The 20,629-nt window shown below is 46.4% G+C and overlaps 1 protein-coding gene across 2 annotated transcripts in view; it reads left to right on the forward strand.

Annotated features, from left to right (window-relative positions):
* CLTCL1 (clathrin heavy chain like 1) overlaps positions 1-20,629 on the forward strand; it is a 181,913-nt gene that overhangs the window by 135,030 nt on the left and 26,254 nt on the right. For both annotated transcript variants that reach the window (XM_030217298.1, XM_030217299.1), the window contains exon 23: positions 20,166-20,330. In XM_030217298.1, the coding sequence (XP_030073158.1) occupies positions 20,166-20,330 (165 nt within the window). The remainder of the gene's footprint in view (positions 1-20,165; positions 20,331-20,629) is intronic.

Consider the following 20,629-nt stretch of genomic DNA (forward strand, 5'->3'; position numbering starts at 1 on the left):
GGTTCTTGTGGTCGGTGATCACCGTCACCGGATGCGCTGCTCCCTCCAGCAGGTACCGCCATTCCTCAAAAGCCAACTTGAGCGCCAGAAGCTCCCGATCTCCCACTGTATAGTTTCGTTCCGCGGGGGTGAACTTACGGGAGAAGAAGAAGCAGGGATGCTTCTTCCCGGCAGCAGATGTCTGGGAGAGCACGGCCCCTACTCCCAAGGCTGAGGCGTCTACCTCCACCAGGAAAGGCTGGGTAGGATCCGGACTGCGGAGGACTGGTGCAGAAAGAAACGCTTTCTTCAAGGTGGTAAATGCAGCAACCGCCTCTGGCGTCCAGTTCTTGACATCGGCGCCCTTCCTAGTGAGGGCCGTTAAGGGAGCCGTGATGAGGGAGTAGTCCTTGATAAACTGTCGGTAGTAGTTGGCGAACCCCAGGAACCTCTGCAAGGCCCGCAGGCACTGGGGAGCCGGCCAGTCGCGGATTGCAGTCAATTTCCCAGGATCCATTTGTAATCCGGTGGAGGACACAATATACCCCAGGAATGGAAGACTCTGCTGGTGAAACGAGCATTTCTCCAATTTGGCATATAAGCGGTGCTCCCGGAGCCGCTGGAGCACAATGCGGACATCGGACACATGCTGGTGCAGTGAGGCAGAGAAAATCAGGATGTCATCCAGATACACTATGACAGAAGTGTACAGTAGATCTTGAAAAATGTAATTCACGAAATTCTGGAACACCGCAGGGGCATTGCAGAGTCCAAAGGGCATAACCCGGTATTCGAAGTGCCCCTCGTGAGTGTTAAAAGCCGTCTTCCACTCATCCCCTTCACGGATCCGCACCAGATTGTAAGCCCCGCGCAAATCCAGTTTGGTGAAAATCCGGGCTCCTTGAAGGCGGTCAAACAACTCCGGAATGAGTGGAAGCGGATACCGGTTCTTAATGGTGATCTTGTTCAGGCCCCGATAATCTATGCAGGGGCGAAGGGACCCGTCCTTCTTGGACACAAAGAAGAACCCGGCCCCTGCAGGAGAAGTGGAGGACCGGATAAACCCCTTGATGAGATTCTCCCGAATGTATTCTCTCATAACACGGGACTCCTCCCGAGATAATGTATAAAGACGCCCCCGAGGTGGCTCTGCACCTGGCAGAAGATCTATAGCACAGTCAAACGACCGGTGTGGGGGTAAAGTATCCGCTGCCCGGGCGCTGAACACATCCTGGAAGTCCTGATAGTCATGGGGTAACCCAGATAACCCCTTCTGCGGGGTTGGCAGTGACACAGAGCAGAGTGGTATAGGGGTCTTGACTCGCAAGAGACAGTGCTCAAAACATCGAGAACCCCACTGCCTAATCTCACCAGTAGTCCAGTCGATTACAGGCGCGTGCAGCCGCAGCCAGGGGAGTCCCAGAATCACTGGATGGATGGCTCGGGTGAGCACCAGAAACTGGATCTTCTCCTGATGCAATGCCCCCACCTGAAGATGGATGGCTGTGGTAACCTGAGAAATAGTCCGGGGAAGGCTGTCCCCCTGGATGGAGGTGACCCGGAGCACCGGCTGACAGGGTAGCGTGGGACTTCCCAGCTGGGACAAGAACTCTGCGTCAATGAAGTTCCCTCCGGCCCCGGAGTCCAACAAGGCTCTAGTCTGAACCCGACGTTCCCCGTCTTGGAGCAGAACAGGAACTGAGAGCAAATTGTCCGGAAGGGAGGCCAACCGGCCCAGAGCCACTCCCTTCATGGGGCTCGGGCCGGAGCGTTTCCCGACCCCTTAGGCTTGTTTGGGCAATTGCCTGAGAAATGGCCGGCCTCCCCACAATACAAGCACAGACGGTTTCGGAGTCGATGATTTCTTTCTTCCTTGGACAGGCGATGTCGGCCCATTACCATGGGTTCATCCTGGGTTCCTTCCGAACCTTCCTCATGGAAACCACGTGCCTCAGGATGAGGAGACGGACCTCCAGATCTCTGCCGCGGCCGTGACATTCCTCTCTCCTGGGCTCGCTCCTGGTACCGGATGTCAATCCTAGTGCACAGAGCAATAAGGTCGTCCAAAGTGGCCGGAATCCCTCGGCCGGCCAGCTCATCCTTGACTCGCCCGTCCAGTCCTTGCCAGAAGATGGCCGTTAATGCCTCCTGGTTCCACCGGAGCTCCGTGGCCAGCGTGCGGAACCGGATGGCGTACGCCCCGACCGACCCGGAGCCCTGCTGAATCCGCAGCAGTGCTCCCGAGGCAGAAGATGGTCGGCCAGGTACGTCGAACACCATCCTGAAATGCCGCAAGAACTCCTCCAGGTTGGTCAGTATCGGGCTCCGCTGTTCCCACAGCGGAGATGCCCAAGCCAGAGCGGCACCAGACAACAGAGAAATAATGAAAGTCACTTTAATTTGGTCGGAAGAAAAAGCATCCGGCTGTAACTCAAACAAGATCTGACATTGGTTAAGGAACCCCCTGCAGGCTGCTGGGGTTCCATCAAAGCGCGGTGGCTCCGGGAGACGCAGACATGTGGTGGAAGCCTCCGCTCTAGATCCTGAAGGACCCGCAGCGGCCTGCTGCTGGGCCCCTAGAAGTTGATTGCTGACATTCTGCAGTATACTGGACAATCGGGCTATTTGCGCCTGCTGCAGCTGTACCGCCTGAGCCAGCTTAGGAAGCTCGGAACCATCTGGCGAGCTCATGGCTTCGTCCTACTGTTATGACCCGGTAGTGGTGAGCCCCTGTGCCCCGACTGAGCACGGCAGAGATGGAGTGACACCGCACTCGGTCAGGCAGCCAGACAACCCCAAGCTTCACCTGGGAAGCGACCACCGTTCACCGGGAGTTAAGCCCCCAGCTGCAGGCGGCCACCAGGACTTCAGGAACCGGCGGGGTTGCACAGCCGCTGACCAGGAAAGCAGGAAACAGACACTGTCCAGAACCAGTACTCCAACAGGCCAAGAAATAGTCCAAATCAGTCCAGAGTCAAGGCAGGCAGCAAACAAGCAAAATCCGAAATAACTAGCCAAGGTCTGGTACACAGGAAAAAACAGGAACAGAAGGCGGTCGGTGAACAGCACTCCGACAGCATCTCCTCGGAACAAAAGAGGACGAAGCAATGAAGGCCTGGAGGCAGTGCTTTAAATAGTGAGAAAATCTGAGCAAACCACACTCAGGTGAAATCAACATGGCTGCCCCCATAGGAGATCCTCCCAAGACCAAATATGGAGTTCCTTCCTGATCTCGTTTACACAAGATGGCTGCCCCCTCCTGAGCTAGCCAAGATGGCCACTGCCTGTGCTCTAAACCGGATGACGGCTGCCAGACTTGGGAAACTGAAACCGACCCATCCTGGAGAAACATCAAAAAGCCGGCTAGCACTGCCGGACCGCACCTCGCCGGTGAATCAGACGCGCAGGCCTGGAATCAGGTGAGGAACGTAACACTTGTCTAGTTACATTGCCTTTTCAGGGCACGTGGCTATTTGGAGATGATCTTAGTAACTTGGTGGAAGTTAGTTCTGAGCCACAGCAGTTGCCGGAGGATAAGCCAAAAGCCTCTGGTCGACCGTCTTCAGGGGGTACCAGCCTGGTCATCAGCAATATGGTTAGAAATCCCACTTTCAGGCATGCTAATCTTCCTTTTCTTTGGACAGGAAGTCCTCCTCTCTGTGTCAATTAAAACGTCTAATGTCTCCTGAGCTTCCCAATGACGCAACACTGGTCCACCCTTCTTCCGGTGGGAGGACATTTTCAGGAGGTGTAGGCCACAATCATGTCAGACCAGTATGAAATCCCTAACAATGTGGGGAAAAACTGTTTTCATCTGGGGCCTCTCTCCATATCCGATGAGAAGGAACGTAAGGAATCTGGCTTTTACTTTGACTTAGCTCAAAATACAGTTCAGGTTTTAATGCAATTTACTATTATACTAATGTTAGGTAAAATGATATACACAGGAATACAGTGTCATGCCTAGGCCACTGCCTGGGCACCAGCTAAAGTAGGCTACTGCACTAATAACATGGTACTCAAGCTAAACTAGTTATATATATATTTTCTCTTTCTTTCTCTTTCTCTCTCAACAGGTAATTTGGTATTACTTAGGCAATTGCCTAACTTCCACATAGTTTGCTGCAGTTCCCGATGCTTCATCTGCTTAAGGAAGGTACCTTTCGTCTGGTCTTATAAATGCTCTTAGTGTTTCCAAACAATCTAGCCACAGTTCAAGTGGCAGAATTTCTCATCACCCTTGATCTCAAGGAGGCATAATTGCATATAACCCATGTAGCCGCTGCATTAGAGTTTTCTACGTTTTGTTGCGCTGGGCCATCACTTCCAGTTCAGGGCTTTGCTTTTCAGTCTCATCACGGCACCAAGGTTATGGTGGTGGTGGCGGCGGCCTTCTTTCAGCCACAGGGAGTCAGAGGTCACCCATATCTCAATCCTGTCTGTACAGCGTGGCTGCGACGGACAAAGCTGTCAGTCTTCTGCAGTCATTGGGCAATCAATTTTGAGAAGAGCAGACTTAACTCCATCACAGATGCTGGAGTATCTGGGCATTCCATTCGACACAGCAAGGAAGAGGATCTCTCTCACTGAGTGCAGGAAGTCGAAGCTGGTTCAACAGATTTGTATTCTCAAACAAGGCAGGGCCAGTGTCTAGGACTACATCCAGGTTCTTGGGTCAGTGATTGTGGCAATGGAAGTGGTGCCATGGGTAAGGGCTCATATGAGGCCATTATAGGAGTCTCTTCTGAGCCGTTGGTCTCTGATGTCGCAGAAGTATAGCCTTCATTTTCCTTGGATGCTGGTTGCCAGACGGGAGTATGCATTGGTGGCCCAGGAATTTGACTGTTGGCACTCCCTTTCCGATAACACACAACACAATGGATGCCAGTAAGTCCGATTGGGGAGCTAATTGCAAGTTCCATCTGACACAGGGCACCTAGACAGAAGTCTCAGTAGTCGATAAATCACAGTAGTGCAGAATGCCTTATGTGATGTCACTCTCTTTCTGGTAGGGACTCTGGTCCAAGTTTTCTCTGACAATGCGATGGCAGTGGCAAGGTGGGATCCACAGCCATCTGATGGCAGTGTAGATGACCTCTCTCACGAGTTGGGCAGAGAAAATTCTTCTCTGATTGTCGGCAGCTTACATCGCTGAGTCCTTAAATGTGGAGGTGAACTTTCTCAGCACTATGGGAAGTATCTAGGCAAGGTTTTCAGCTGATAGTGGACCGATGGGATTCTCCGAGGACAAGCAGGCTGCTTGTTCGTCGGCCCAGAAAACAGCAAATTTTCACTAGCAAAATTTAAAACTTTTGTAAGAGCCTTCTGGCGCGTGAACCACGCATGTGCGGATGACTTCCCGCCTGTTGCATTGAGCGTGCCTCAGTTTTTTCTTGTCCACAAACGAGGTGACAGATTTTTTTTCTGTGCTCCTCGTAAGGCCCAGGAAAAGAGTCTGACGACTTCTATCATTCCTTATTTTCTTTAGTTTTTCATCATTTTTTCTTAAAAAAAAAAAAATCCACTTAGCTATTCTTAGTTTAGCCCCCCTTTTTAAAGTTTCCTTTGTTTTTCAACATGGTCGGGTTCTTCCTTTCTTTTTGTGACCTTTTTTCTTTTAATAGGCACAATTGTGTCTTTTTATTTATTTATTTATTTATTTATTTATAGTTTTAATCAAATTAAATCATTAAATTTGAACAGGTAATACAGATATGAAAAAAATAAGGAAAACAGAACTTTCTTCCTAAAAGGGGAGGAAATTTAACAGAAGAGGAAAATTCTTAAATCTTCTTTAGACCACAAAAAGTGGGGGGGTAGGGTTATAAACCATTATTTCCAGGTAATTAAATAACAAAATATGCATAGCATGCAACCTAACTCAGTCATTTACATTATCTTCAAGGGATTAACGGCTGGCCAACTTCTTTGCACTTATAAATGCCTTCAATTGTTCTGGTTGGTGGAAAATATACTTTAAACCCAAGTATTTTACAGCGCATTTACAGGGGTAGTTGAGGTAAAAGGAGGCCCCTAAAGATACAACCTCTGTTCTCAATAATAAGAACAATTTTCTCCTTTCTTGAGTTTGTTTGGTTATATCGGGGTATATCCATACTTTCTTACCCCTGAACAATGCTTGCATTTTTTTAAAATATAAACGTAGCACAGCATCCAAGTCCTGCTGAAATATAAACGACACTATTAATGTTGATCTTTCAGAGTTCACATTTAATGTTGTCTCTAGTATATCAGTGATGTTTAAAGAGTCCTCCTGATTTTCCCTTGGATTAGCCGGAAGAGAAGTTATAGATGGTTTCTTGTGAGGAATATAGTATGCTTTATTAAGTGGTGGAATGGTTTCCGAGGAAAAACTCAATACTTCCATCAAATATAGTTTAAAGGCATCAGTGGGATTTATCCCCAATTCTTTCGGGAAATTCAAGAGTCTCAAATTTAATCTCCGATTAAAATTTTCAACTTGTTCTAATCTACGTAATGTAGATGAATTATCTTTTATTAATGATACAGAAACTTCGTTTAGTTTAATAACATCTTGCTTTAAGCCATCCAATTGCTCCTTAGTTTCTTGCTGCACAGTTGTAAATGTTTGGGATAAAGTCGCCACAGTACTTACAAGATCTTTAATTTCTTTTGCTGAAGTGGCCACCGTTATTTCCACTCTCTGGAGTGCAATCAAAATGCTCTCCAGGGTCACTGCCGAATTATCCCCCGAAGTCCGGGCTTGATGTTCAGCCCTCGACATCGGGCCTCCCTCAGCCTGCGCCGCTCCTGTTCCTCGAGTCGAGACCACCGCATCGACCTCTTCCGGGTCATGCTGATCTCGCCAAGTGGGGCGTGCCTCGGGATTCGGCGGTGGTTGAAGATCCGGAGGGGAGAGAGTAACTTCAAGCCCCAGGTCCAGTAGGGAATCCTCACCTACAGAGACAGCAGGGCCCCTCCCGGGTAATGAGGTAGGTGGTTGCGTGGCATACCTCACAATAGACTGCTGAACAGGAGAGGACGTTCTAGTAGCCGAGGAAGCTACTTTAACTGTCCCCTTACGCTTAGTATGAGGCATAAGAGTAAAGGAAAATCTCTAATCCCAGCAGAAAAATGAGGAGCTCCAACGCAAACGCTCAGCATGCCGCCATCTTGGCCACACCCCCACCCAGGAACCGCACAATTGTGTCTTTTGATTTCGCTGAAGTAGTTTTCCTTCCATGTCATCGAAGACACCCAGCGGCTTCAAACATTGTACTCTGTGCAACCGGACCATCTCAGGTAACAGTACCCATGCTGGTGTATCCAGTGCCTTGGGCCCAACCATAGACCAGCCGCTTGTAGTCTGTGTCTTCGTATGACGAAACGGACCCAAGCATCTCGAGAAGTCCAACAAGAAAAGCTTTTTGGGGCTTCGACATTGGTATCGAGGTCAGCGGTGTTGACATCGACAGGAGCATCGACATCGGGAGCAGAGGTAATGGCTGCTGAGAGACCAACTCGCGCTGGGAGCAGTGAGGCATTGAGTGGGTCTCCACCTGTCTCAAGACCTCCTGTTATGCAGGCCCAGAGGAGACGTGAGGATTCCACGTCCTCATTGGTACCGAGGAGTCTCGATAACTGGCGTTGAGCGAAGGCGAAGAAGCACCATCATCATTCTCCTTCACACAGTACCGGGAGCTCCGGGGCGTCGAGAGAGTCGGCACCCAAGAAGCGTCGTCGCCGAGAGGATCGCTCCCCCTGATACAGGAGGTGCCGATGCATCGGTCTCCTAGCAGCCCGATGCCTGCTCCCGAGTCTCCACAGATTCTGACACCACCTGTTCCACTGACCCCACAGCCTTTTCCGATGCCGGCTCTCGATGAGCGCATCTGGGCCTTGTTTCCAGAACTTCTGGAGGGACTGCTAGGTCAGTCAGCTTCGGTGTCGGGGGTGCGTGCACCTTTTGTACCATCTGCTGCAGCAGTGTCTGGCCCTTCTCCTGCAGTGAGGTCTCTGACTGCGGTGCCGCCTGCGGCATCGGCATCAGCTGCCATCCAGGTCGACTCTCTGACATTGGTGGAGGGAACTTCGCTGCAGTCAGACTGGGCGTTGGCCTCTCGACATCGCCATAGAGGACATTGTTCCTCAGTGTTGAGTCAGGTTCAGTGTCGAAGTACCTTGACACAGGCTTTATCCGACACTGAGCAGGAGCGTTCGTGGGAGTCAGAGGAAGATCCCAGGTACTTTTCTTCTGATGAGTCCTTTGGGATTCCTTCTGATCCTTCCCCTCTGGCAGAGAGGAGACTATCTCCACCGGGGAGTCTATCCTTTTCCTCTTTGTCCGGGAAATGGCTACGGCTATTCACTTCCCTGTGGAGGTTGAGGATGAGCCCAGGGCTGAGATGCTCGAGGTCCTGGATTATTCTTCTCAACCTAAAGAGGCTGTAACAGTTCCTCTGCATAAGGTACTGAAGGAAGCCCTTATGCGAAACTGGTCGGCCCCTCTGTCTGGCCCTGTGGTCCCGAAGAAAGCTGAATCCCAGTATCTGATCCATGGTGAACCTGGATTGATGAGGTCCCAGTTACCCCACAATTCCATGGTGGTGGACTCCGCCCTCAAGAGAGCCAGGAGTACTAGAGACTATGCTTCGGCACCCCAGGCAGAGGAGTTAGAACTCTTGATTCTTTTGGAAGACGTAACAGGCCGCTATTCTCGCCGCCAAGATTCAGTCATACCAGCTGTTCACGAGCGTGCACTTGCGAGACTCAATACGGCAACTGTCAAGCTTGGTTGATGCACTCCCTATGGAGTTGGCCTAGCCTTTTCGCCAGGTGGACTCTTTTGGGAGGAAGGCGTATCAGGCCGCTATGCTCGCTGCCAAAATCCAGACATATCAGCTCTTCATGAGCATCCACTTGCGGAACTTGGTGAGGCAACTGTCTAGCTTGGTTGATGCACTCCCTCCGGAGCAGGCCAAGCCTTTTTGTCAGGTGGTCAGGCAGCAGAAGGCTTGTCGAGAGTTCCTGGCCAGGGGTACATTTGACACTTTTGATGTAGCATCCAGGATCGCTGCTCAGGGTATAGTGATGCGCAGACTCTCATGGCTGCGTGTCTCTGACCTGGATCATTCTGTCCTGCAGAAAATGGCAGATGTTTCTTGCCGGGGGGGGGGGGGGGGGGGGGGGAGGACGACAACCTTTTTGGTGAAAAAGTAGAGGATCTTGTTGATCAGATCAAGAAGCATAATGATGATATGGATTCTCTCTCCCACCGGGCGCTTTCTGCTACTGCCTCCTCATCTAGGAGGTTTTTTTGGGGGAAGAGGAGTGCTCCCTATTCCTATCCTAGGCGTAGGTACACTCCTTTTCGGCAGCCTGCCCAGACTCAGCCCCAGTGTGCGTCTAAGGCCCGTACTGCTCCCCAGCAAAAGCAAGGGGATGGGCTTTTGACTGGCTCCAGTTCATCATAGCCTCAGTAAACGTGTCCGTACCAGACGACTTGCCGGTTGGGGGAGATTAATGTTTTTTCACCAAAGGTGGCCTCTTATAACCTCCGACTGGTGGGTTCTTCAAATAGTCCAGTTAGGATATACCCTCAATCTGGAATCCAAACCTCCAAATTGCCCACCTGGAGCTCATTCCTACAGCTCTCAGCTCAAGCAGGTACTTGCAGAGGAACTCTCCGCCCTTCTAAAGGCCCAAGTAGTCGAACCCATTCCACCAGGGGAAGAAGGGCTGGGATTCTATTCCAGGTACTTCCTTGTGCAAAAGAAAACAGGGGGGGATGCGTCCTATCCTAGGCCTAAGGTCCCTGAACAAATTTTTTTATCCAAGAAAAGTTCAGGATGGTTTCCCTAGGCACCCTTCTTCCCATGATTCAGGAAAACAATTGGCTATGCTCTCTGGACTTAAAGGATGCTTACACACACATCACAATACTTCCAGCTCACAGGAAGTACCTTCGATTTCGGCTGGGAACACAGCACTTTGTACCGTGTACTGCCCTTTGGCCTGGTCTCTGCGCCCAGAGTGTTTACAAAATGCCTAGCTGTAGTCGCAGTGTTGCTACGCAGACTGGGAGTGCATGACTTCCCTTATCTTTACGATTGGCTGGTGAAGAGCACCTCGAAGGAAGGTGCTTTGGAGTCCACGTGAATGACTATTCATGAGCTGGAACTACTGGGGTTCATCATAAATTATCCCAAGTCCCATCTCACCCCAGTACAAAAATTGGAATTCATTGGAGCTCTGCTGAACACTCAGACAGCTCAAGCTTATCTCCCTGAGGCAAGGGCAGACAACCTTCTGTCCCTGGTGTCCATGGTTCGAGCGTCTCAGCAGGTCACGGCTCGGCAGATGTTGAGACTTCTGGGGCACATGGCCTCCACAGTTCATGTAATGCCCATGGCACGTCTACATAGGAGATCAGCTCAATGGGACCCTAGCTTCCCAGTGGTTTCAAGCTGCGGGGGATCTAGAGGGTGTAATCCAACTGTCCACCGACTTTTCGGAATTCTCTTCAGTGGTGGATGATTTGATCCAATTTGACCTTGGGATGTCCATTCCAAATTCCTCAGCCACAAAAAGTGCTGATGACGGATGCATCCCTCCTGGGGTGGGGAGCTCATGTAGATGGGCTTCACACTCAAGGAGCCTGGTCCTTTCAGGAAGGTCTTCAGATCAGTCTCCTGGAATTGCAGGCGATCTGGAATGCTCTAAAGGCTTTCAGAGTCTGGCTGTCCAACCAAATCATATTGATTCAGACAGACATCAGGTTGCCATGTATTAAACCAACAAACAGGGAGGCACCGGATCTCGCCCATCCAGATGTGGCTTTCGGTGTGCCGTCACGGCATGTTTCTGCAAGCCACTTATCTGGCAGGCATAAACAGTCTGGCTGACAGGCTGAGCAGGATAATGCAACCTCACGAGTGGTCACTGAATATGGGTGTCGCCCGCAAGATCTTCCGAGCGTGGGACACCCCCTCAGTGGATCTATTTGCCACTCAGATCAATCACAAGGTCCCTCAGTTCTGTTCCAGGCTTCAGGCCTACAACAGACTAGCGTCAGGTGCTTTCTCCTGCATTGGGGAACAGGCATCCTGTATGCATATCCTCCTATACCTCTAGTGGGGAAGACTTTGCTGAAACTCAAGCAAGACTGCGGAACCATGATTCTGATTGCTCCATTCTGGCCGCGTCAGATTTGGTTCCCTCTTCTGGAGTTGTCCTCCGAGGAACTGTGGAGATTGGAGTGTTTTTCCAACCCTCCTCACCCAGAACAAAGGGTCGCTTCTGCATCCCAACCTCCAGTCTATGGCTTTCACGGCCTGGATGTTGAGAGCTTAGAATTCACCTCCTTGGGTCTTTCAGATGGTGTCTCCCGAGTCTTGCTTCCAGGTAAGATTCCATAAAGAGGTGTTACTCTTTCAAATGGAGGAGGTTTGCCGTCTGGTGTGACAGCAAGGCCCTAGATCCTCTTTCTTGTCCTACACAGACCCTGCTTGAATACCTTCTACACTTGTCAGAGTCTGGTCTCAAGACCAACTCCATAAGAGTTCACCTTAGTGCAATTAGTGCTTATCATCGCCGTGTAGAGGGTAAGCGTTTCTGTGGACAGACTTTAGTAATTCGCTTCATGAGAGGTTTGCTTTTGTCAAAGCCCTCTGTCAAACCTCCACCAGTGTCATGGGATCTCAATGTTGTTCTCACCCAGCTGATGAAAGCTCCTTTTGAGCTACTGAATTCCTGCCATCTGAAGTACTTGACCTGGAAGGTCGTTTTCTTGGTGGCTGTTACTTCAGCTTGTAGGGTCTGAGCTTCAGGCCTTGTTAGTGCATACACCTTATATCAAGTTCCATCACAACAGAGTAGTCCTCCGCACGCACCCTAAGTTCCTGCCGAAGGTGGTGTCAGAGTTCCATCTGAACCAGTCAATTGTCTTGCCAACATTATTTCCTTGTCCTCATACCTGCCCCGGCGAAAGCAGTTTGCATACCTTGGACTGCAAGAGAGCATTGGCCTTTTACATGGAGCGGACAAAGCCCTTCAGACAGTCAACCCAGTTGTTTCGTTCGATTCCAACAGGAGGGGAGTCGCCATCGGAAAACGTACAGTCTCCAGTTGGCTAGCAGATTGCATTTCCTTCACTTATGCCCAAGCTGGGTTGACTCTAGAGGGCCATGTCACTGCTCATAATGTTAGAGCCATGGCTGCGTCAGTGGCTCACTTAGCCTCCATTGAGGAGATTTGCAAGGCTGCAACGTGGTCATCGGTCCACACATTCACATCTCACTACTGCCTTCAGCAGGAAACCCGACGCGACAGTCGGTTTGGGCAGTCGGTGCTGCAGAATCAGTTCGGGGTTTAGAATCCAGCTCCACCCCCCTAGACCCATTTTTGTTCTGTTCCAGGCTGCACTCTCAGTTTAGATGTTTATGGCTTCAGGTCAGTCTAGGTTATGTCCTCACCGTTGCGAGGCCCAATTGACCAATGTTCATTGTTTTGAGTAAGCCTGGATGCTAGGGATACCCCACATGTGAGAACAAGCAGCCTGCTTGTCCTCGGAGAAAGCGAAGATACTTACCTGTAGCAGGTATTCTCTGAGGACAGCAGGCTGATTGTTCTCACAAACCCGCCCACCTCCCCTTTGGAGTTGTTTGTTTGTTTATTTGCTTTTTGATTAAACTGAAGAGGCACGCTCAATGCGATGGGCGGGAACTCATCTGCGCATGCGTGCGGTTCGTGCACCAGAAGGCTCTGGCAAAACTTTTTAATTTTGCTGTTGAAAATTTGCCGTTTCCTGGGCCAATGCGGACGTCGACCCACATGTGAGAACAATCAGCCTGCTGTCCTCGGAGAATACTTGCTACAGGTAAGTATCTTCGCTTTCTCCGCTTCTGGACTCAATGGTGATCGAAAGGAATGCCAAAGTGCCCAGGTTCTTCAGCCACGGGAAAGAACCGGACTCAATGGTAATCGGTGCTTTACTGCAGTCCTGGCCGGAGACACATCTACTGTATGTCTTCTCTTCTTGGCCCATAGTAGGCCACATCTCGAAAAGGATCACATTGCACTGGGGTTGAATAATTTTCATAGCCCCGGATTGGCCACGTAGGCAGTGGTATGCAGACCTGATTCAACTACTGGACGGGGATCCTCTCCATCTCCCACAGGTCCTCATGGAGGATCTGTGCCCCTCGGTCCCACAGCTTGGCCATTGAAAGGGCTTGATTGATACAAAAAGGTTATTATGATTCGGTCATTACTACCTTGCTTCAGGCTCTGAAACGCTTTACACCCATATCTTCTCACCCTCCACTTTCCCAAATATCAAGGCCTAATATACAAATCATACTCAACCTGCTTCATATACATCTGCCCTAAGACATGGAACAAATTACCAAAAATCCTCAAATGTATGCATAACTACTTAACATTCTAAAACACCTGAAAGCCCACTTCTTCAGAAAATTCTTCCCCGACGATACCACATAATCAAACTGACCACCAACTGCCATACTACGATTCCTGAGCGCTAGCAGAACACGAATTAAGGACAGATCTAACTATCAATGGTTATATAACATGTCTTACAAAAGTAACTTGTAAGCCACAATGAACCAACTACCTGATTGGACAATGTGGGGTACAAATACACAAATAAATGTATGCAAAGGTGTTGAGGACATTCGAGGACTGGTGTTCTGAGTATGGACTTTCCTTTCTGTGCTCAGAACGTGTACATCTAGGCAAGCCTTCAGTTTGCGACTTTTAACTGATTCAGGGCCTGACTACAAAAGACATCTCTTATAGCACTTGTGGCTCATGTGGGTATTACTTGATTTCTTGTGGGGAGCGTGCCACTTGCCTCCTCCCTTTTGTATGCCATGTCCAAAGTAGAACTTTAATTTAGTCCTTTGGGCTCTTCAGAAGACCTCCTTGAAAGATCTTACTCTAAAGACAGTGTTCTTGGTGGCTGTTGTGTCGGCACCTAGGGTTTCGGAGTTTGACTCTCTATTGTTGGGATCCCTGTCTTTGCTTTTCAGAAATGGGGGTCTTCCTGTGCACAGTTCCTTCTTTGCTTCTGAAGTGGTATCATCCTTTCGCAGAGAGGATGAAGAGGCTCAGTATTCTTCCTTGAAGCTTCTCAATGTGCATAGTCCTCATTAGATATCTGTAAGTCAAAAGCTAGCCTTTCTATGGTGAGCAATTACCGTCCTGTAGCATTTGTTTGAAAATGATGGAGAGCTATGTTATGGAACAACTTGTTGATAATTTTAATCTGCACAGTCTTCTTTACCCAACTCAGAGTTCAGAGGAAATTATAGTACTGAGATGGATACTGAGACGGACATTGGAACCCTGGTAGCCCATGGTAAAAGTGTGCTAAGTAAGGGTCAGACTGCAATAGTTTTGCAGTTTGACCTTTCTAGCGCATTCATTCTTGTGGACTGGCAGATTTTGATCTATATATATGTCATCAGTGTGGTCTTGAGGGTAAGGTGTTATCTTGACTAAAAGGTTTTTTGATGAATCGTTGCTATTCCTTCAAAATATATTATATCTGAAAAATGGAAATTTAGTGGAGTCCCACAGGAGTCTCCACTCTCTCCTGTATTAATTTCCTCATGAGTTCATTGCAGGTTATTAGATAAAGCCAATTTTATATATGAAGATAACATAGCGTTATTCTTACCATGCTCTTTAACCTGGGAAAATACTTTACTCCATATTCACCCATGTGTGAAGTTAATAGAGCACTGGATTTTCTCTCATCGTTTGAAACTAAACAAGGAAAAGACTAGTTTCTTTGGATTGGTAAAAGTGAGGATCTTGGATATGCTTCTTCCTTTGTTCTTGACGGGAATAGCTTTACCATGGATTTGCAGTCAAAGATATTGGGTGTTAGCTTATTAACTATGGAACAGCAGGCCGCTTCTCTTCTCAAGAAATCTTTTATTAAGGAAATTAAGATCAGTGAAGAACTTGTTTTTTTTTTTCGTTAAAATCATTTAGAATTCTAGTTGTCTCTCATCTTATCTAGATTTACATAAGTACGTAAGTATTGCCATACTGGGAAAGACCAAAGGTCCATCGAGCCCAGCATCCTGTCTCCAACAGGTCACAAATACATGGCAAGATCCCAAAAATATACAAAACATTTTGTACTGCTTATCCCAGAAATAGTGAATTTTCCCCAAGTCCATTTAATAATGGTCTATGGACTTTTCCTTTAGGAAGCCGTCCAAACCTTTTTAAAACTCCGCTAAGCTAACTGCCTTTACCACATTCTCTGGCAATGAGTTCCAGAGTTTAATTACACGTTGAGTGAAGAAAAGTTTTCTCCGATTCGTTTTAAATTTACTACATTGTAGCTTCATTGCATGCCCCCTAGTCCTAGTATTTTTGGAAAGCGTGAACAGACGCTTCACATCTACCCGTTCAACTCCACTCATTATTTTATAGACCTCTATCATATCTCCCCTCAGCCGCCTTTTCTCCAAGCTGAAGAGCCCTAGCCACTTTAGCCTTTCCTCATAGGGAAGTCGTCCCATCCCCTTTATCATTTTCATTGCCCTTCTCTGCACCTTTTCTAATTTCACTATATCGTTTTTTGAGATGCGGCGACCAGAATTGAACACAATATTCGAGGTGCGGTCGCACCATGGAGCGATACAAAGGCATTATAACATCCTCATTTTTGTTTTCCATTCTTTTCCTAATAATACCTAACATTCTATTTGCTTTCTTAGCCGCAGCAGCACACTGAGCAGAAGGTTTCAACGTATCATCAACGACGACACCTAGATCCCTTTCTTGGTTCGTGACTCCTAACATGGAACCTTGCATGATGTAGCTATAATTTGGGTTCCTCTTTCCCACATGCATCACTTTGCACTTGCTCCCATTAAACGTCATCAGTCATTTAGTTGCCCGGTCTCCCAGTCTCATAAGGTCCTCTTGTAATTTTTCACAATCCTCCCGTGATTTAACGACTTTGAGTAACTTTGTGACATCATCAAATTTAATTACCTCACTAGTTACTCCCATCTCTAGGTCATTTATAAATATGTTAAAAAGCAGCGGTCCCAGCACAGAGCCCTGGGGAACCCCACTAACTACCCTTTTCCATTGAGAATACTGACCATTTAACCCTACTCTGTTTTCTATCTTTTAATCAGTTTTTAATCCACAATAGAACACTACCTCCTATCCCATAACTCTCCAATTTCCTCTGGAGTCTTTCATGAGGTACTTTGTCAAACGCCTTCTGAAAATCCAGATACACAATATCAACCGGCTCCCCTTTATCCACTTGTTTGTTCACCCATTCAAAGAAATGTAGTAGATTGGTGAGACAAGATTTCCCTTCACTAAATCCATGTTGACTTTGTCTCATTAATCCATGCTTTTGAATATGCTCTGTAATTTTGTTCTTAATAATAGTCTCTACCATTTTGCCCGGCACCGACATCAGACTCACCGGTCTATAATTTCCTGGATCTCCTCTGGAACCTTTTTTAAAAATCGGCATTACATTGGCCACCCTCCAATCTTCCTGTACCAAGCTCGATTTTAAGGATAAATTACATATTTCTAACAATAGCTCCGCAAGCTCATTTTTCAGTTCTATCAGTATTCTGGGATAAATACCATCCGGTCCAGGAGATTTGCTACTCTTCAGTTTGTAGAACTGCCCCATTACATCCTCCAGGTTTACAGAGAATTCATTAAGTTTCTCCGACTCGTGTGTGTTTTTTGCCTCTAACGCAATTTTTTTTTTTCGAAGTCCCTCTTAGCTTTCCTTATCAGCGCTGTGCATTTGACTTGACATTCCTTATGCCGTTTCTTATTATTTTCAGTCTGTTCCTTCTTCCATTTTCTGAAGGATTTTCTTTTAGCTCTAATAGCTTCCTTCACCTCACTATTTAACCACGCCGGCTGTCGTTTGGTCTTCCGTCCTCCTTTTTTTAATACGCAGAATATATTTGGCCTGGGCTTCCAGGATGGTGTTTTTGAACAGCATCCACGCCTGATGTAAATTTTTGACCCTTGCAGTCGCTCCTCCTTTTCTTTTCACCATTCTTCTCATTTTATCATAGTCTCCTTTTTTAAAGTTAAATGCCAACGTATTTGATTTCCTATGTATACTTACTTCAAAACTAATATCAAATCCGATCATATTATGATTACTGTTATCAAGCGGCCCCAGCACCATTACCTCCTGCACCAGATCATGCGCTCCACTAAGGACTAGGTCTAGAATTTTTCCTTCTCTCGTCGGTTCCTGTACCAGCTGCTCCATAAAGCTGTCCTTGATTTCATCAAGGAATTTTACCTCCCTAGCGTGTCCCGATGTTACATTTACCCAGTCAATATCGATGTAATTGAAATCACCCATTATTATTGTGTTGCTCAGTTTGTTTGCATCCCTAATTTCCTTTAATATTTCTGCATCCGTCTGTTCATCCTGGCCAGGCGGACAGTAGTACACTCCTATCATTATCCTTTCCCCCTTTACACATGGAATTTCTATCCACAGTGATTCCAAGAAGTGTTTTGTTTCCTGCAGAATTTTCAATCTATTTGATTCAAGGCTCTCATTAATTTGATTATTATAATGTTGCTCTGATCAGTTGTTCTAAAACTTCCCTTTATCGGATTCAAACCATGCAAAATATGGCCATTAGATTCATTTTTGGGCTGAAACGGTATGATTCAGTCAAAAACTATTACTTGATACATCGGCTGCCTATTATGAAACACAAATATCAAAAAGGAATATTCATTCAAAAACCTACCCAGTTATTAAGTAACTACACAAACCTTATTGAATGAAAAAAATACTCAACAAAATAATGCATTTCAATTTCTAAGATGGAGGAAAAGATCTCAGAGACTGTGGACTTTTATCTATTGTAAGAGATTATGATCTCAACAGACATTAAGATAATCATTGGTCAAAAACTTCCATACCCTAACTAATAAACTTTATTTTCTTAAGTCATTTTTTCATTTTTTTTTTTCTTTTTCCTAAAATTTTAATAGAGCATGTTCAGTGTCCAGCATTCAATCTCACTTATCTTGATCTATCGCTTCAAGCACTCTTCTTGAGAATAGTTTAGTTAGGGTATGAAAGTTTTTGACCAAGGATTATCTTAATGTCTGTTGAGACCATAATCTCTTACAATAGATAAGTCTGCAGACCGTCTCTGAGGTCTTTTTCTCCATCCTAAAAATTTTAAATGCATTGTTTTGTTGAGCACTTTTTTTCATTCAATAAGGTTTGTGTAGTTACTGAATAACTTATTATGAAACGCATACACTTTAAAGTATGTGTGATTGTGTTTTAAAACTTTATCAGGTAATGTTCTGTTTCTTATGATCAAATTGATTTCTTTACTTTGATTTATTTACTGTGTAATTCAGTTACAAGAAATCAATGCCTTCTTTAATTTCCATGTGTTAGTAAATTAAAATCAGTCAAACATTTTGTCTTGTTCTATCCATTATCAAATGCCAAAATTGTGGAATTCTTTACTGTCATTTTTACAACACTGTCAACATTACTTTTTGTTTAGAAAATTATTGAAAGCTTTTCTTTTTGAGCATGAAGATATTTAGAGATAGATGGTAGTAACTTTAGATAGTTAGACCATCTAATTCGGATAGTATTGATTTCTGGTAAATTTGTTACTTTTAAATTTTAATTTGTATTGTATTTCCTTGGATATATTATATCTAGCTTCTTCTTGTTGTTATCCCCCTTTAACTGTGAAGGTGTTGGAGAGTTACAAGACACAGCATAGCACAAATAAGTTTCACAAATCGGATACACCATGCTTCTTGGTAAGCAGAGGCTTTGCCTCATGGCTTCCAAGCCCACAATTGCTAGATGTCTGAAGGAGACTTATCACATTGGCTTATTTGCATGTGGGGAAGCAGGCTCATTCTACGAGACATACAGCTACATCCTGGGCGGAGGCTACCTTACCGTCTCCAGCGGATATTTGCAAGGCTGCAAAATGGTTGACGACACTTCTGCCAAGCACTACAGGGTGGATGTTGGGATACGCTCGGAAGCCAGTTTTGTGGCCTAAGTCCTCATGGCGATGGCACCAGGATTCCATCCACTCTAGGGGTTGCTTCTGAACATACCACAGGTCCTGGAATAATGGGAAGCTTCCTGATGGAATGAGAAATTAGGTCTTACCTGATAATTTTCTTTCCATTAGTCCTTCCCACTATTCCAAAGTTTCACCCAGGGTTTCTGAGGTGTTTAGTTGGTTCAAAGTAATGGGTCAAATGACGAATGCCACCTTGCATGGTGCTTACTGCATAACTTTTGTTTTTCTACAAGTTGTCCAGAGATGAGAGAGGTCCACACATGCTTGCTCTTCTGATTAGTGTTAGGTTAGCGAGTTGTTTAAGGTTGTTGTGTTTATTCTGAGTTTCTCCTTACTGCTTGTCTATGTAAATACTGAGGAGCTGGACTGGATGCCAAGAGAGAGAGATGTCTCCATCTTAGTTTTCAGTTCTGTATCTGTACCTGCTGGTTGATGGACACAACTATCCCACAGGTTCTGGAATAGTGGGAAAGACTAATGGAAAGAAAATTATCAGGTAAGACCTAAATTCTCCATTTCATGTCATCCTTATGTTGATGTGAGGCTGCTCACATGGTTTATATTATCAGCTCTGGTTGTCTCAACTCCCACCCTGGAATTAAATTCTGTGGCTTGTATCAGGAAGGTAATACTTCCACAATCTTTCTGGCTGGTCAGCAATTAGTTTGGCATTAATAATGAAATGTTTTGCTGTAATTTTGTGTCAGAATTAAAAGTACAAGAGTTCATTAAAGTGTCCTCTTCCTGTCGCACAACCAAAGCTACCACAAGAAGAGTGGAAGAAACCAAAAGGACCAGACTGAAGACCGCAAATAGTAAGAGCACCAAAATAGTTTTATTAGGACCCTGGTTCTTGTGGTTTCTTCCCCTCTTCTTGTGGCTGCTTGTGCGCTTTGTGGGAGATTTGGACCCTCTTTTGGTTTGCACAACCAAAGCTGACATGGTCTTGTAATATCCATTCCCTGCAGGCAGTGGGTCACACTGTGGCCTCTCCCATCTGACAAGGTCCTGCATACTTGGACCTCAGAGCTCCCAGCTCACTCTTTCTTGTTCTTTGCACTTTATCTACAGGTTGGTGATCGTTGCTATGAGGAGGGAATGTATGATGCAGCTAAGCTGCTCTACAATAATGTCTCAAATTTTGCCCGTCTGGCATCTACGTTGGTACATCTGGGAGAGTACCAAGCAGCAGTGGATTGTGCCCGAAAAGCCAACAGTACTAGGACATGGAAGGAGGTACCCTGAGGTGTCTTTTTCTTTCTTTTTTTTTTTTTTTGTCTTTTAGAGTGTGCTAGGATGTGATGTCCATACAGAGTTATAAGAACTTAAGAATAACCATACTTGGTCAGACCAATGGTCCATCTAGCCCAGTATCCTGCTTCCAACAGTGGCCAATCCAGGTAAGTACCTGGCAGAAACCCAATTAGAAGCAACATTCCATGCTACCAATCCCAGTGCAAGCAGTTGCTTCCCCCGTGTCCATTTCAATAACAGACTATGGATTTTTCCTCCAGGAACTTGTCCAAACCTTTTTT

The sequence above is a fragment of the Microcaecilia unicolor genome, chromosome 11 (genome assembly GCF_901765095.1).
Source record: "Microcaecilia unicolor chromosome 11, aMicUni1.1, whole genome shotgun sequence".
In the NCBI taxonomy this organism is placed as follows: Eukaryota; Metazoa; Chordata; class Amphibia; order Gymnophiona; family Siphonopidae; genus Microcaecilia; species Microcaecilia unicolor.